The sequence below is a fragment of the Blennius ocellaris genome, assembly GCF_963422515.1.
Source record: "Blennius ocellaris genome assembly, chromosome: 15".
NCBI lineage: Eukaryota > Metazoa > Chordata > Actinopteri > Blenniiformes > Blenniidae > Blennius > Blennius ocellaris.
Genome location: NC_137664.1, coordinates 3527681 through 3545013, shown reverse-complemented (window position 1 = coordinate 3545013; position 17333 = coordinate 3527681). Strand labels below are relative to the sequence as shown.

The 17333-nt window shown below is 41.9% G+C and overlaps 1 protein-coding gene across 1 annotated transcript in view; it reads left to right on the top strand.

Moving 5' to 3' along the window:
* The window catches only part of lamc3 (laminin, gamma 3), a 129486-nt gene that overhangs the window by 95432 nt on the left and 16721 nt on the right, over positions 1 to 17333 (top strand). Inside the window, exons 13-17 of the mRNA XM_080510274.1 lie at positions 11726 to 11914; positions 13162 to 13407; positions 15140 to 15293; positions 15444 to 15586; positions 15761 to 15939. Coding sequence (XP_080366400.1) covers positions 11726 to 11914; positions 13162 to 13407; positions 15140 to 15293; positions 15444 to 15586; positions 15761 to 15939 — 911 coding nt within the window. The remainder of the gene's footprint in view (positions 1 to 11725; positions 11915 to 13161; positions 13408 to 15139; positions 15294 to 15443; positions 15587 to 15760; positions 15940 to 17333) is intronic.

Sequence of the window (17333 nt, the reverse complement as noted above, 5' to 3'; positions counted from 1 at the left end):
CATCAGAACAACTTGGTCTTTTCGGATCATTGAGTCCAAAGTTGTAATGTTACAGTGTTATAGTGATGAGAGCAATGAAATAGTTCCAGAATAGCCTTTGAATCGTATTGAAAACGTCTATATTCTCCCAAATCCAAACAATTGCGACTAAAAATTACTATAATCTCAACATGAAGTCCAAATCCAATTATAACCTTTGGCGCAAAATACAGTGAATTATCCCAAAATCTATAGCTGCTGCTAAAAGCTTTTTTTTTTTTTTTTTAACTCACCCATGGCAGCATGACTTTGAGGCGAGTTTGACAGGAATGACTCAACAAGCTTTCATGCTAGGATAATTGATATGTCAGCTTGTCTCAGTGTTGTGTTGCATCTGCTACTTAATGAATTTGTTTAAAAAAAATCAAAAAATAAATCAGTGTTTGCAGTTTGGTGGGTTTTGAGTCCCAGACCTATGTTGGACGCCACTAAGAGGTGTAAAAATGAATCTTTTCACAAAAATGGGCTCACATTTCCTTTTACAGTTTCTTTCAATCTCTTGAAAGTTTACAAATATCATGCAAGAGCCCAGTGCTGTCCAGAGGGACAGTAAATCAGAACCAGCTCAATGACTTAACAAGCTGAAAAGCTGAAGCATCAGGGCTCCTCATCTTTATTTATTTCATAGATTAAGACCTGTAAGATTATTACAGCGCTCCTTGAAAACTGTTTGATCGATGATGGAGCCTGAGTCAGTCAAAATCACACGGGTCAGTTAAAAATCACTTTACATCTTCTGCAAGGTTGAAAACACATACATAAACTTATTTTGTAATAAGAAGTGATCTAACACTTATATAAGCTTGAGGGAACATGCTTTTTAATGTTATGAGATGGCAGCACACGTCTTTACAAGTCAAAGATGGATATTGCCATTCCGACAATAGCAAGTCATCGTATTGATAGTTTAGTTACTTTTATGGGATATAAAACCGATCCAAGTTGCCTGTGAAGAAATGAAGTCATGCCGAAGCACTCAAGCCAACAGTACATGAGACGAGGGATCATCAGAGGTTGTTGAGACAATATTTTCTGTCACTGTGCCTTTGAGAGCGCGCCGGGAACAGAGAGAGAGATGCAGGCTGTTTGACTGAAGCATTTTTCTCTGCCTTTCTAGAACTGACATTCAGTCATCATCGCTTCAAGGGAACGCAACTCAGTCATCCCTCAGGAGCCCTGGCAAGCCATCACTCAAACCGAGAACTGGATGGCTGTACTAATACAGAAATATCCTCGTTCCACGCAACTCATCTTCATAATAGCAGCTAAACTTGAAGCCTTCTATTTAACGTGCTTGACATTTTCTTTTTCTTTTTTTTTTTTAATAGGAGATAATAACAGCAGCCTTAGTTTTCCTTTAGATTCACATCCTGAACGCGACGTCCTGTAAATGGCGGAAGTAAAACAGCAGCTGTTGGCTGTGTAAACAAGTCAACCTCCAGCCACTTATTTATACGCGCCGTGTCTGGGAATGTGTACGTCGCACACGCGTTGTGGTTCTTCGTCGTCGCCACGCTATCTGGCGCTCGCAGCTTTAAACAACTCTTTCCAAGAGCAGACAAGTATCCCATCCAAGGTCCCCACCCTCACTCTTTTTATTTTTCCTCAATCACTTGCTCTCTTCTTCCCCTAACACCCCACACACGCACACACACACACAAACACACACACTCTCTCTCAGCCAAAGCTTCAGGCATCGCTTTAACTAGGTCAGATCTTTGAGACTTAAGTCGAAGGGTGTGTGTGTGTGTGTGTGTGTGTGTGTGTGTGTGTGTGTGTGTGTGTGTGTGTGTGTGTGTGTGTGTGTGTGTGTGTGTGTGTGTGTGTGTGTGTGTGTGTGTGTGTCCGGAAGCAAGTCTGGTATCACTGCCTGCCTCTTCCCTAATTAGACTTGTTAACCGTCTCTCGGCTAATGACGTCTAATTTGCTTGCAGATTTCCTGTGTCTCTCATGTCTCTCCTCCATCTGAATGTGTCTCTCTCTCTCTCTCTCTCTCTCTTTCACACACACACGCACACACACACACTCTTGTTAAGTAGACTCCCTAGCCAGCATGTTGCAACCTTCAGCTTCCTTCCTTCTCTCAGCTCTGAACTACACCTGCTCTCCCCTTCACTTCTGCCTCGTATCCTTGACACCCCCTTTTTTTCCCCAATCTTTAACAATTTGTCCCCACATGTAAGTATTTCAAATACTACCTCTCTATTTCTCCCATGGAAAGTTGCAAGTTGTGACTTTCCCAATAGAAAGGAAATAAACTTGATGAGAAAGTGGGAGATTCATAGTTCACTGGCAGGTTGGGAAAATCCCACTTCCCACTGGGGAAAATGCATATATGATGATTTTTAGGAGCTTCATGCAGGTCTTATATCAATCAGTATGGCAGTGGTTTGCTGAAAGTTAAGAAATGCACTTGCTCAGTGCACTAATAAGTTATTTCCATCTTCTTTTTGTACGACAGGCATATATAATGAGACTCCCTCTCGCCACTTCAGTGAAGTAGACGATAAAACTTTATGGCGACGGTTGTAATGATTGTTCGATGTGTTAACAGCATAAAACAACCCAATAGCTCTGCAGCAAATGTGCATAAATGTGGTAGTCTAATATCAAATTTTGCCTCGTGAGCTTCATTGATCTCGACTCCCACTTGGTTGATGTATGAGATTACAGGCTTGTTTGTTTCTTTTTGCACAACAAACAAGCAGCCATGATGCTGCCGCCATATTGCTCGTTTGTTATCGCTGTAAACTGAGAAATTAAACTTTCCAAGAAGGTAGCCATTTTAGTTTACGAGCTGCATTAATACAGAATTGGAGCTATTCAGACTAAAAAGTCTAAAGTAAAACAAGGATCAATTAACTTAATTCTTAAAGGTCCCTTGCAAAATTCATTTTTTAATGGTTTTCTTACATTTTCTAACATTGAAGTCTGTCATCCCCCTCACTCGCTCGCCGAACTTTTTAGCGAATGTATGCTCACACAGGCAAATCAGAGATCCAATATGGCAACACTGATTTTCTCACCCCATTGGAGTCTGGAGGAAGCGGCGGATAGACACAGAAACAGCCTGTTCTCACTAGAGAGACTTCTAGACTTTCTGAAATTCAGGACCAAAGCTGGATTTGGGGAATTACACTTTGAATACAATGTTGGTGGGCCTCTGAAATTGTTGAAGCAAGTGTAGAATATGGGACTTTTAACGACTTAAAATCACAGTCATGCTCACACTGGAGGTTGTGGCATTGGAATATAATCAGAATACTTCCCGTCCTCAGTCTTTCCCACACTTGCACACCTGCACACACATGCATTTCAATATGTTTTGAAAATACTTGCATGGGTCACACAGCATGCAAATGACGAGCAGGTGTTAAATATGGAACACGCCATGTCCTCTGAGTCATGGATCAAACCTGGCTCTTGTGTTGCGTCCTCTGGACGGACACCCGTGTGCTGAATAGCATTAGCCGAACTGTCAGTAAAGAAAGCTAGTTAAAACAAGCTTTTCCTTTCAATTTTAATGACGCGGGTATGTGCAAATCTGATGACGTGCCGTTTTGTTTTTTTTTGTTTTTTTTACTCTTTAATGAAAAATACAAAATAAATCAAACAATCTGCACGAGCTCTCCATGAATCTATAAGTTCGGGTCAAGGGGAACTATCAAAGTAAGTTGATTAGAATTGCCCCGTTCATCATTTGTCACACGGAGGGCGGACCAACCTGCTGTTTCTTCTATCAGAATCTTAATTGCTGTATAATTACCTAACGACTTGTATCATCACGCAGGGTGTGCCCAAAGACAATACTGGGATGGAATTTATTCACTGGCTGCTGGGAGGGGGGGGGGGGCTTCATAATCATGATTTATTAACACTCCCTGGGTCGTGTCGGTTCTGTTTGCTCCTGTGCAACACAACAGATTGGAAATGCTAATATTTGTGGTGGAACGGTGGAAGTTGCGATCCCTGCAGGGGCTGACGGAGCCAAACATATGTCCTTCTCGTTCCAAAAAACAAAACAAAAAAAAAAAATGAAAGGAGCCAACTTACTTTTAGTCGACTGTGTACAACTTGACTAGTTAAACTTCCATAAAGTGGTAATTCCATATACTACATCTATTGGATAAAGGCCATAGTTTATATGCTAAAGGTTGCGGTGGTGGGGGAGTTGATTGCAATGTAAATATAAAATGGAGACACTCAATTGTCCCTGCAGCACATACTGTAGGGAGGATCACGTTAAGAGCTGCCCTTTTAGCGCCGTCTCTTAACTGATAGTCCTTCAGGGTGCCCCGCATTTATCTTCACATCTCCAGAGAAAAAAAATTGCCATCTGAGGAGAATCGCCTGTGTGCGTGGATGAAGCGGGTCAAAGTCGACTGTGCCGGGTCACTCTTCAAAGTCACGACACGATTTATGAGGGATACCTCCTCGTAAATAACTGTGCAATGCGACGAGCAGTTAAACTGTTCTCTAAAGGAATCACTGATCAACCGTTGCGTATGAGCTTCTAATGCTGATCCTCACTTTATCTTGGCACCTGTTAGTGAGCGGGATTCATGAGGCGGCAAGTTAGCAAAGTGTCCTTAACGCTGATGCATAAGAAGCAAAAAGCTAGACTACCAACCAGTTTCTTCTGATTTATTTTGATCTATTACTAGTTTGTATTTAATTTGTAATAATGGTTTTACACATAGAGATACAAACATGCTTTTTTTTCAAAGTTTTTGGCTAAAAATGTGTTTATTAATCTTTTTAGAATAAAAGCTAAGATTCTGTAGTGATGATCATACTGACAAACAGGGCCTGCTGGCAGTCAGTTTGGTCAAATTATAAAGTTCTTCCTGATTAAATATTTGCACTATTTGGACAAATGCAAATAGTAATGTCTAAAATGTCAATGCAATATCTACTTTTGCACACAACTACTACTTTTTACAACTCTTGACAAACCTGAAATTTGAAAAAGTAAATATTGTGCCTCGGTTCACCATGTGCACTCCAACATACAGCTCATAGTGGACTTTTTAATAAACTGTTTACATCCTCAATGCAAAATATACACAAACTAAAGTAGAATGAAAAAAAGTTCCGTCCCTGGGTTATTCCAAGCCTGCAGTAGTCAATATCTCTCTAAGGTGGTCCAAAGTAGAAAAAGAAAAATCGTCACTAAGTTACTGGGGGAGCCCGAGGAGTGACGATATGATCAAGTTAAAGCCGTTTCTGATGGAAAGTCATGTCTTTTCTTTTGGCTGCAAATAATATCAGGCAGCAGGAGGGGAGTCATCATTTTAATGTGGGAGGCTTCTTCATTCAGATTCATTGAGCTACGTTGTAGGTTGAGGAAAGTTTTCCCCATCTGAACTAATTTTATCGAGAGAATAAAGGTCAAAACCTTTTCAAATCAGCGAGCCTTGACAGTGTGACTGGAAACCCGAGACAGGCGAGATGGAGTGTGCGCACATTGTTTATCTATTTTTTTCTTTCTGTGTTAAATAAGTGCGCTGGTTGTGAGGAGATAAGTAAAGCGTGCCCAATAGGATCAGCAGTAGAAATTACAGAGAGAGAATTATTGTAACAGACGACATCAGTCTTTTTTTTTTTCCTCAGTTCCTTTTCCCTTCACTGTCGCTCCTCGTATCCCATCAAGCTGATACAGGCCAGGCATCTTTGGGCTTAGCCTGCAACAAATACAGCCCACCAGAGAGATTAGGGGACTGAATAAACCAGCGCCGGAGCCAGATTCACTCGGTATCACTTCTTCTGCCTCAACTTTCTCCCAAAGATTTTTCTAACTAATGACCTCAGAGAGCTCAAGATGGCATTTAAGCAGACATTTGGGGAAACGCGTGCCCCGGCTCGCTCCGTCTCATGCCAAAGTGCCCCTTTGTTGGTAAACACTGACTCACAGTTGCCTCCATTATTACTTAGCATGCTAATGAGCGGCGCAGTGAGCGGCATGTTTGGTCATTTCGGCATCGGCACCCTAATTGATGCGATGAGACAGGTAGTCTGGAGAGTGGCCTTTATGAGGTCGGCTTCAATGCAGTTTCGCTGCAGGAGGCCTCGGTGGTTTGTTCCCCTTCACAGGGCTCGACCACGAATTAAAAAAAAGAAAGAAAAAGAGAAAAAGAAAGCATTCGTTTTCCAGCCTCCTCCAACAGACTGCAGTGGGCGTGACATTTAGCTATGCAAAACCACGACGCATTATTCAAAAAATTTGGCCCGGCACAAATGTCAAAGTGAAACACAAGCAATGCGCTGTTATGAAACACAACAAAGACCAGACAGACTTTTTTTACGCCGCTGTTTAGGAGCAGGTTCACCCTCCGCAGCCAGGTACCTGTGGTCAGTGGGAGGAAGCTGGCATTCTTATTAGCCACTGGATTAGTGGCAAATCTGACTTAAATGTGAGCTCTAACACCCGACTTACCTCGAAGCCTGTAAAAGAATCGCTCAGCCGTCAGTCTTCGGGTGGAATATGTGGATTTTCCACCACAAATGAAGACAAAATTGATTGGATCAATCTGGGTTTTTTTTTTGGTTTTTTTCAAATCCTCGTGAAATGAGATAGCTAAGGTCATCAACAGTAAAATAACTAGAGCGGGCAATCGGTAGAGCGAATACCTTCGCCAACGCCACCTGGCACTGTTGAGGTCAAGTCATGTTCTGATGGTTCTCATTCTTTTGTGCTAACTTGAATATGCCATTAGAATGAGTTGCTGTGTGATTAAATACATACATACATACATACATACATACATACATACATACATACATACATACATACCTTTAACCCAAACTTTCATTGGCGAAGATAATAAAACAATAGTTTTGTATTTTGAAAATGATGTGAGAAAATGGGATTTTGCAGGAAATGTGGATTTTCAAATTCAGATGTATCTGCTGTAGCACGTCAATATGTTTGTGTGAGCATGCCAGTTAGCACAGTACACAGGATTTTAGCAAACTAGGATATTAATTTTGTTGTTTTACGACTTGATGTCCCAAAGTTATTCATATCATGTGAATCAATATCAATTTAAAAAAAAAACTCATTGGATAGAAACGATTTTCGATTTCTTGGTTCGATCCCTTTCTGTGTAGATACTACATGTTCTCGCCTGTTATAGTCAGACACTTTGACATCCTCCCGAGATCCAAACAGTGTGTTCGGTGGATTGCTCTCTTTGAATTGAGTGTTTGCGTTCCCTACCTCACTGCTTCCCTTTAAGCTTTCTGCGAGACGTCTTCAGCTGCGTCTCGGGCTGAGCTGGAGCCGAGTCGTCTGCCGCACTTTGTGATGGAGGCTCATCTCCTTCTGTCTGCGCCGCCTCAGCTGCACTGACTTGATCTTCCGTCTGTAAATCCGCTCGAGGCTCGTCGGCCTGGGTTACCATTTACCCACTGTCACCTGGAGAAAGTAGTACAGAAAATGGATGGATGATTTTTTTTTATTAGTTTCAATGTTGTTTCTGGAGTTGACCGTCAACACAGAACACGACACTTCATTGACTCAACCTGACATCAATTTGTTCCAAATATATATTTCCTGAAATTCTAATCACCGTGATTAAAAGAAAGCCAAAGACAAGGCCAAAAAAAATCAGTAGAAATTAATGAAAGTAACCAACGTCTTCACCTGAGGACATAAATACGCCGCAGATTAAAGGCTGAGACAAATGTCTCCCGTTCGGATAATTATTTGGCAGTTTGTTCGACCTTCCTCATGAATGCGCTGACATTTTCTTGACACTGATTGGACTGAAATGTACTGTAAGTCATTTATCCAGCTATTCTGTACAGCAGGCGGGCGAATCAAGAGTCTCGGCGAGACAACATGAGCTACGGCCACTGTTGTAAGAGGCCCCATCCCTGACACCCAGGGGCCTTGGCCATAACAATTTGGCTGACAGCCTCCACACAAAACGGGGATGGATGCATTTATTCTCCTCAGTCACAGTATGGCCAAACATATTTCTTCCATCACCCACATTGCACATATCGTGTATGGGGTTGAAGAGAATATACTGCCCCCCCCCCACCCCCTCCAAACTCCCCCCCCCCCCATCTCCACATTTGGAAGCCACATCTGCAGCAGCAGGCACTAGAAGCATATCTGTGTTAAATTAGAGAACAACATTGCCATCGAAGAGTCCTGTTGCAGATTTAACCCATGAGGCTGCAGAGCCGCACACACACACACACACACACACACACAAATGTCATCATCTTTCTGTTTTATTTCCTCCTCTCCCTCATTAAAATATGGTGTTCCCATGCATTAGTAAATACATTTCCTCCGCCCGAAGCTTTTCCGTGGTCCTGTGGGGGGGGGGGGGGGGGGGGGGGGGAGACACAAGATGTCTCGAAAAGCTCCTGTTTGAGACCATAATGCTGCGAGTCCGCTTATATCGTACGAACAAGCGATATGTGTCACGACGACGGTTTCCTCTTTTTTTTTTTTTCCGGTTTGCGCACGTGTGTCGGAGTGGAATGTCGCCTCAGCCACATGTTGCTTTGAACCCGTGGCCCTTGTTTAGCTCGAGTGTCTGGCCCCACATGCTGCGATGCTTTCCCAGGGAGACCTCCCAAGATGGTGCGGCACGACACGCAACGATCTTCTGGATCTGGAGTTTGGACAGAAAATAAATCAGGAGACTTTAGAGAAACGATTCTGATAACAGGAAAGAGCATGGGTCTGATCCTATACCCCCCCCCCCCCCCCCCCCCCCACCCTCACATACACACACACACACCACCCCAAACAAAAACAGGTTTAAAATCCATTTCTGGTTGGATATCCTCTCTCGCTGATAACCGCTATCTTCGGAGGAGCTACTCGTCGCACTTTGTTTGAGGGCGAGCGCTGAATGATGCTCGAGTGTGAACGCGGCGAATAGGAGCGTCGCGGGGTTGGATAAAGATGGGCACTTTTGAGAAGTTTTACGCTTTTCATTTGTGTCCTGGCAGCTATCGCACAGTGATGCATTCCAAATGTATTCGTATCCTCCAAGAGTAGGTGCATTAATGAAGTGCATTAGCCGTAGGTGTATGTGTGTGTGTGTGTGTGGGTCTGTGTGTGTGTGTATACGATGAGGGGCATGGAGGACGGATGGATGTGCAAGGAAAGAGCTCCTTTGATGTGTGCGAAGTGTATATGATGGAGGCCTCTTGTTCAAGAAAAAAAATAATAAGGAAAAAAAAAATACTCTGACTACTTGTTTCCCATACAGAACTATTGCTTTGGCATCACAGAACAGACAAGCAGAGTTCAGGCGGAGAGCGGAGCAGTGAAGTGCAGTGCTCCATGGCTGAAAGGGGAGGCGTACGAGAGGCTGAGAGCAGAATAGAGGGATTGTGTGGATTTGTCAAAGGATTCAAAGTGTGCGGCTAGAAAGGGGAGCTTCACTGAAAATCCCAATTCATTCAAGGCTGAATGAACGGTCATTGATTCATTGATAAAATTGTTCTTAAGGGACATTATGAGGCGACGCCAGCGAGCATGACGATGAGGACGGTCACGTGGGGGAACGGGATCTCGCCGTCCCGGCCACGTTTTGTGGTGCGTGCCGTTGGCTTTGCCCGGGGAGCCCGGCGGAATGATAATGAACGGCGAAGAGGCCCTCGGTGTGTCTCCGCCGCCTCATATCACGCTCAGTCATCTTCACACTGAGTAAAGTCAGCACATTTCCACTGCTGTTAAATTTACTATGGCTCATTGGGGACTGACACTGAACGCCATCAGTGTCATAATGCCCCGAGAAATTCAAGAAAGAGTCACTTCTTTATGCGGGGAACAATCATTACAGCTAAATACTTTGTTTAAATGGCTGGCATTACAACTCTCCTCAGCAAAAGAGATGGTACTTTTTTTTTTTTTTTTTTTAACCCAGAAGTCCACACTTCATCAGGCAATTAGATAATTGTTCCCCCTTAATGGCTTTGTGATCACTTTAGCTTCACTGACATTATTCTATCTTCAGTACTTGTTCTTACTTGTCTTTGCAGTTAATGGGGCTTTTATTTAGTGACGAGATACTCCGATGGCGGTGAAACCACCCCCCAATACCCGAAAGCAAGGAATTCCTCCAGTTTCCTGCACTGTGTGGGCTGATTTAAAAAAGAAAAAAAAAAAAAGCTACAAGGGTGTGATGGGAAATTTTAATGAGAGCCCTGTAAAATTGTGCATGCCTGCAGAATAGCTACTATGCACCCATATCTCATTTATGTGCTCCATAAAATCAGCCCAATTACTGTTCTCCCCCTCCCAAATAAATCTTATTTTTCAGATGTTTGCTGAATACTAAAAGCAGAAAAAAGTAAATATATTTTCTCTGTTATGCACAGAAAAACCCAAATGAAGCTATTTTTTTTTTTTTTTTGTGCAAGAACTGCACAAAATGTGTGCTCATTGCCATTTAATGACAAATTTAACTTTGTAAGCATCTTTGCACTTTTCTTTTTATGGCTTTTCAAAGAGCATTAATGCTTATTACTTTTTTTTTTCTTTTTTCTGTGAGCTTTAGCCAGTCAGTTATTAAATTAAAGTGCCACATCGTATCACGTCCGATTCTCTCGGTTTCATTTCCGAAAGTTGCTGTAGCACAAATTCTGCCGATTTTGAGGGTGTATGTGGGTTCAATCATTCTCGATCTCTGACGTCAAAGCCACTGCAGCAGGCGGCTGGGTGGTTTTACCCCGAGCCCTCATATATACACACCACCACCACCACCACCACCACCACCACCACCACCACCACCACCCCCTCCGCTCTATTATAAAGAATACTCACACATAATATCAGTGCCTCCACTGCGGGGAATATTCCCTCTGATTATCGTGTCATATCATTCCGAACTGCCTGTAGCTTAATGTAGTTGAGACGTGGAGTGAAGGCCTGCAGGTCTCCTCGGTAAACAGACTGTACATCACGGGGGATTCACGGTACATACGTCCGCATCCACACATGTTGCACGTGAGCGGAGGCCTTTTAAAGTGGTTTAGCGCTACGAGTTATTTTTCTCAGGTTTTTTTTTTTTTTTTTTTTTTTAAACACAACATACACACACAACAGTTTGTTTTGAAGACGTCATCGAATTGGTAATCTCTCCCACTTGGTGGGTGGAATTGCTTTAGTTCTTGAAGGTCTTTCGAACTGCATTTGGCTCATATATTTCCCAAAGCAATTATAGTCGGGGTGAATTTAGTTGTCTTCTGCTCTCCTCGGCGGGCTGTGGGGAAGGATTTTTTTTCTATATATATATATATATATATATATATATATATATATATATATATATATATATATATATATATATATATATATATATATATATATATATAACAGAATTGGGCTGTGGATTGGAGAATTTGTGTGTGGTTGCTCCAAGTGACTGTCAGAGACACAGCGCCCTCTGCTGGTGATGGGGGAAACATCTACTGGCAAGGGCAGAAATCCCATTCATTGTTGGGTAGGGGAGGGGTGTGGGGCAATAAACAGCTAAATGTTTTCTCCCTTTTTTTTTTCTTTTAACAATAAATCACATTGTTTATTGTTTACTGGATGGACAAAAAAAAAAAATTTGAAAAAGAAGATGCTCTGTCCGTCCACCCGTGTGTGCTTGTGTTTACGAGCCGGTGTGTTGAATGAGCGACTCTTCCTCTCTGTGTTTGTTTTCAGGTGTGTGTGAGTGCTCACACTTCACCACCGGGGTGACCTGCGAGCACTGCCTGGACGGTTACCACGGCAACGCTTTGATTGGCACACCCGGTGACTGTCAGCCTTGCCCTTGCCCGGGCCGCACCAGCTGTGCCCAGATTGCAGAGACGGGACAGGTGGTCTGCACCAACTGCCCCACAGGACAGACAGGTGACATGACGGATCGGCGTTTTAGACCGTGTCTGTGGGGTTTTTCTTTTTTTTTTTTTTCCTGACAGTGAAGATTTAAAGCAAAAAGCATACGGAGGGCAACATTTCCAAGGCTGAGCGATATCACACCAGTGTGAAAGGAGAGGGAGCAATAAACCGAAGGATTCATACATTTAACACACATATTAATCAATACTGTAAAAATATTAAATTATACCAACGATTATACCTATTTTGACCGTTTTAATGTCAAAGCCATAAACCTAACAACTTACAAAATAGTGTCATGAAATATTTGAGCTAATATTGCATACAAATTGTGATAATTAGATGGTTATCATTTATTTGGCATTTTAATATATCACAACTGTAGCCGATAAGTAATTATACTTATTTTCTTGAAAATATATATTTTTGCTGACTTTGTGCAGTTCGCATAGCAAAACTAATCACATTGATGAGGTGTTGTATCAAAACATTGAGTTACATTTTTAAGTTACTGGCTTTATTACATTGCAAGTTGCCAAGTTAATTGGCGATTATTGTAATATTTCTCACTACAAATGCATGTGCAGGGTTGGGAATAACAATGCTATGAATTAAAGTGCCAGTAATAAATTGAGCTTACATAATGATGGCATTAGTTTGTAGAGCTGCTGCATCTCTTAGCTTTAACATTAGACAAAGCTGTTATCTTAACGATTACTATATCACTAAACCTGTGAAGGAATACCTCATTATAGCAACATATAAGATGCCCAACTGTAATTAGCTATCAGCCGGTTCGCATTACCATCAGCTTATTTAGTTAAAGTCTGTACTGTTTAAGAGCTGCTGCCAAGATCTTCTTGAAAATAACTGATCCAGCGTCTCCGAGATTTTATCTCCCCTGTGATGAGAATAATTCGGCAGAATGGGAGCTATGTACACCAGAGGGATTGTTTTATTTTCCCCATTAGATGCAAATTGCACCTTGATTGACAGTAAACACAGTAAATAATGAGCTTTATGTCAAGATCGTAATAAGGAGAATATTTCCAAAAAGACAACTCGATACTGAGGAAACGGAGCGTTCAGAGCGCCTCATTTGCAGGGTGCTGTCAGTCTGCAGTGCCACCTATGATTCTGTTTTTAATTTAATTATAACACACTTGGAGTTGACACCAAGACTGACCTCCAGCAGCGTTTTGGCTCGGCCATTCATCAAACTCCCGCCCACCTCTCTCACCTTTTTCGCCTTTGCGTAGGGACGCGCTGTCAGATGTGCGAGGACGGTTACTATGGTGACCCACTGGGACAGTCTGGGGCAGCGCGGCCGTGTGCGAGGTGCAACTGCAATGGCAACGTGGATGTCAACGCGGTGGGAGTGTGTGACCGCGTCACTGGCCGATGTCTGAAGTGCCTGGGACACACGGAGGGCGACAACTGCCAACGCTGCCAGCGGGGTTTCTACGGCGACGCCCTCGCCCAGACAGCCGGACCGAAGTGCAAACGTGAGTAACTGAAAACTGAACACTCCAGGTTTTCTTGCAGGATGAAGATACTGTATATACTGTACTATACGACTGCATATATATATGATAATGTTGTGAAAACGATGTAGTTTTCATGTAGAGCCACTAGTGGGTGTTGTTGTTTGTCATTGTAATGAAACACACACACACACACACACACACACACACACACACACACACACACACACACACACACACATGCACACACACATGCACGCACGGAACAATACGCTCTAAACTTTAATTGCCATTACATGGACATTTATATGGACAAACGAAGTTATTTAGATTTTCCGTGTGACGCTCAACTATAAAAGTCCCAGGAGAATATGAAGAGTCATGACACTCTGGGGGCCGCCATTGTTGTTATCGTCCATCTTCTCGCACATGTGCAATAGATAGATATTCTTTGTCATTTTAATTTGCATCAAAATGAACTTTCGATACGATGGCTCTGGAGAAATATTTGTAAAAAATATAGAAAAATGTACCTATCAAAACATTTATGTAAAAGATGCATTAAAAATAAATAAAATCAATAGATATCTATTTCAGGATAATATTTCCCAACACGACGGCACTCTGTAGTGTAACAGTCCTGTATAGGTGTGGGTGAGGAGGAGTCAAAATACTATGATGCGTTCAGCAGTCCTGTGTCAAAATTCAAACATACCATTATAGAATATTTTTAACTGTCATGTCTTCTGAAAACAGGAAAACTTATGATTAAAAGTTAACAAAAATCCAATATTTCATGTCTTATGACTGAAAAGTCACCCTCAACCCTTATTCAAACCACTTATTTAAATACTTTTGATACCAAACATTTCAAATATGCGTGTGATTTCTCTGCGATGGACAGAGTTCCTCTTAACCTCAAAAATGTTTGTCTAATATTTCACCCTAACTGCAAACCGATGTGTGCAATTAAACAAGTAGCATGTGCTTTACAGCAATCAGCCAAACTCCAGGCAAATTAAAAAGAAAAAAACAAAGATTACTTGAGTTTTTAGTATGTAAACTAAACAGTTCAGTGCAAAAACATGTCGAGTTATAATTCAAACAAGGCTAATTTTAGAACTGAATTACCCAGAGAGAATTTTCAGGAATACCTGTGCTCCCTCTTGAGATTCACATTTTCTGTTAGGTATTAACATTGTTCCATTTAGAAGAGCAAAAAGCAGAAAATGAATGGGTGAAATTCCATGAGAGGCTGCCCGGCCTTGAGCTGAGCTTTTTGGAAGGAACGCAGAAATAGAACTTTCAGTCTGACTGGTATTCGGGAGTTCACATCCGACAGGTGGAGCTCACTTCAGTCATGAAAAGGAAAAGCTTTGGGACGAACAAATTCCCGTGGGTCAGAATGAAAACACCCCACCCGAAAGAAAGAAAAAAAGAAAAGTAAGATGAAAGTGTTCGAGTCGGGCAAATTCAAGTGAATAAAACTCAAAACAAAGCCACAGAGGTAGACAGAGATCCAGCAGCTTGTCCTTTGATTTTTCTGAGCCTTTACTTATTCACTTCTGCACTTATTCCCGGTTGTTCTTCTGTCCTGAACGTGTCAAATGAAGAATCCATACATCCCCCTTTTACTCATTTCCTCACATTATCCCCTCCGCATGATAAAGTGATACATAACAATAAAAAAAAATAAAAAAATGCAATATCCCTCATGTTTCAATGGTTAAATTGCTTCATTTGTCTTCTCCAGCATGCGGCTGCAGTCCTGCAGGGACTTCAGGACATGTAAACGAATGCCACCCTCAGACGGGAAATTGCCACTGCCTCGGTCACGTGACCGGACGGGACTGCGGCCACTGTGAAGTCGGCTTCTTCAACCTGCAGCAGGGCCTTGGATGCGAAACGTAAACGAAACGCAAAGCGTTGATTTAAAAAAAAACAAAAAAAAAACAACTATTTATCTAAATTGGATCGGTGTGAAAAGATGTCATAACTGCACTCAGAAAGTGAATTCATCTTGGAGACCCTTCGTCCTCTCTGCCTTCCCCTTTCAGGTGCAAGTGCAATCCGATTGGCTCGTCGTCCATGGCCTGCCATCCAATCACGGGGCAGTGCGTGTGTCGTGCGGGAGTGGAGGGGAGGCTGTGCGATTCTTGCCGTGTGGGCTTCTTTGGATTCTCGTCACGAGGTTGCAGAGGTACAGTGCTTTACTCCAGGCATCAAGACGGCACTATTTGCCATCCTCTAATCCTTTAAGACGTCCCTCTAATACAGATCACACATGAAAGCGTTTCTAATTCCTCAAATGTTTATTTCTGCTCCTTCCCTGTTATCCCCCCTCTCATCCCGCTTCCATTCCGACCTCGCCCAGCCTGTAACTGTGACCCCATGGGCTCCATCTCCATGCAGTGTCACAGTAACGGCACCTGCCACTGCCGCGAGGGCTTTGTGGGTTACAAGTGTGACAAATGTGAGCTGAACTATTTCCACGACAGAGCCACACACCAGTGTGAGGAATGCCCCACGTGCTATGGTCTCGTGAAGAAACAGGTGAGTTTGGCGGCTGCGCGTTTACAAGTAAACGATTCAGCCCTTAGTGGTTTTAAACCCGCAATCGTGTTATTTTGTCGTTGTGCTGTAAAGTGAAGAATCAAGCTTCATAATGAGGAGTTATTGAAGCTGCAAGCAACACTGAAACTGATAAAATATTTATTGTAATGGTGAAGTAAATAGCATTGTTCATCTCTTTATCATGACAGATGTCAGTGGTTGGGATATGTTGGGCAGGAAGTTAATATTTTTTTCTTGAACGTTGATAAAAATGAAAAAACCTTGAGGATTTTAAACAGTTAAAAGACTTGGACAGATCATGTCCAAAACTGCAATTAAAGAAGTTGATGCTTGAGTATGGTCGGTTTCAACAAATAAGGTGCTTTAGCTCAAACTGCAGCAGAAGTTTCTGACAGAAAGATGTCAGATGCCACTTTGCTTCCTGCATCCTGAGTTAAGTCCAAGACTATGGTCTGTTCTGATCGATCATCAGTCGATATGAATGGTTGCATGCAGTCTGCACCTTGCCTTCAGATGTACAGATTCGAAAGTGCATATCTCGAAGGAAGCACGAGGACCAACACAGCATTTCACATGTGGTTCTGATGTTATAGCTGATCATTGCATAAGAAAATACTAATTAAATTAACTCAGAAGGTTAAGATCAGAACGTCAAAACAGAAAAATCTGCCCAAACCACCAAGAAAAACATGGATTAAAAAAAAAAAAAATCACTTAAGAGTAGCAACACAACACACTGAGACCAGAGGAGATATATATATATATATATATATATATTATATATATATATATCATTGATGCTGACATGAAAGATAGAAACGCCTCAAACAACGCAATGCAACAATGCAACGGCTCTTTTCTTTTTTTTCAGCATTTCACTGTATTTTGCACCAGGTTTCATTAAAAATTGGTTTTAAGTTGAGATAATACTCATTTTCTGTTATAATTGTTAAGAGTTCACAAGAAATATAAACCTTTTCATCACGTACACTCTTCGCCACAACAAAGAAAAACTACAAAGTTTAAATTTAAAGGTTATTATGGTACTATTTCACTAAACTACACTCAAATGGTATTTTTATTGTATTTGACCACTGAACTAGAATGTGTTGACACCACTGGGTTAGATGGTTCCCGATGACTCTCAGAATAGAAATAATCAAAGTCAGAATTCAGTAAGTAGACCCCGATTTTCAATGATACTTCTTTCTAGAGGTCAGCAATTACATTTAATGAGGCCTCATTAAAGAATTTTAAATAATTTAGATTCATCTTTTCACTATATTGTCTGATATACAACTCAGAACTCACTGCAATTTCTACTGGAGGAAACATGAGATTGTTCCACTTTGAAAGAAACAATACGTCATCAT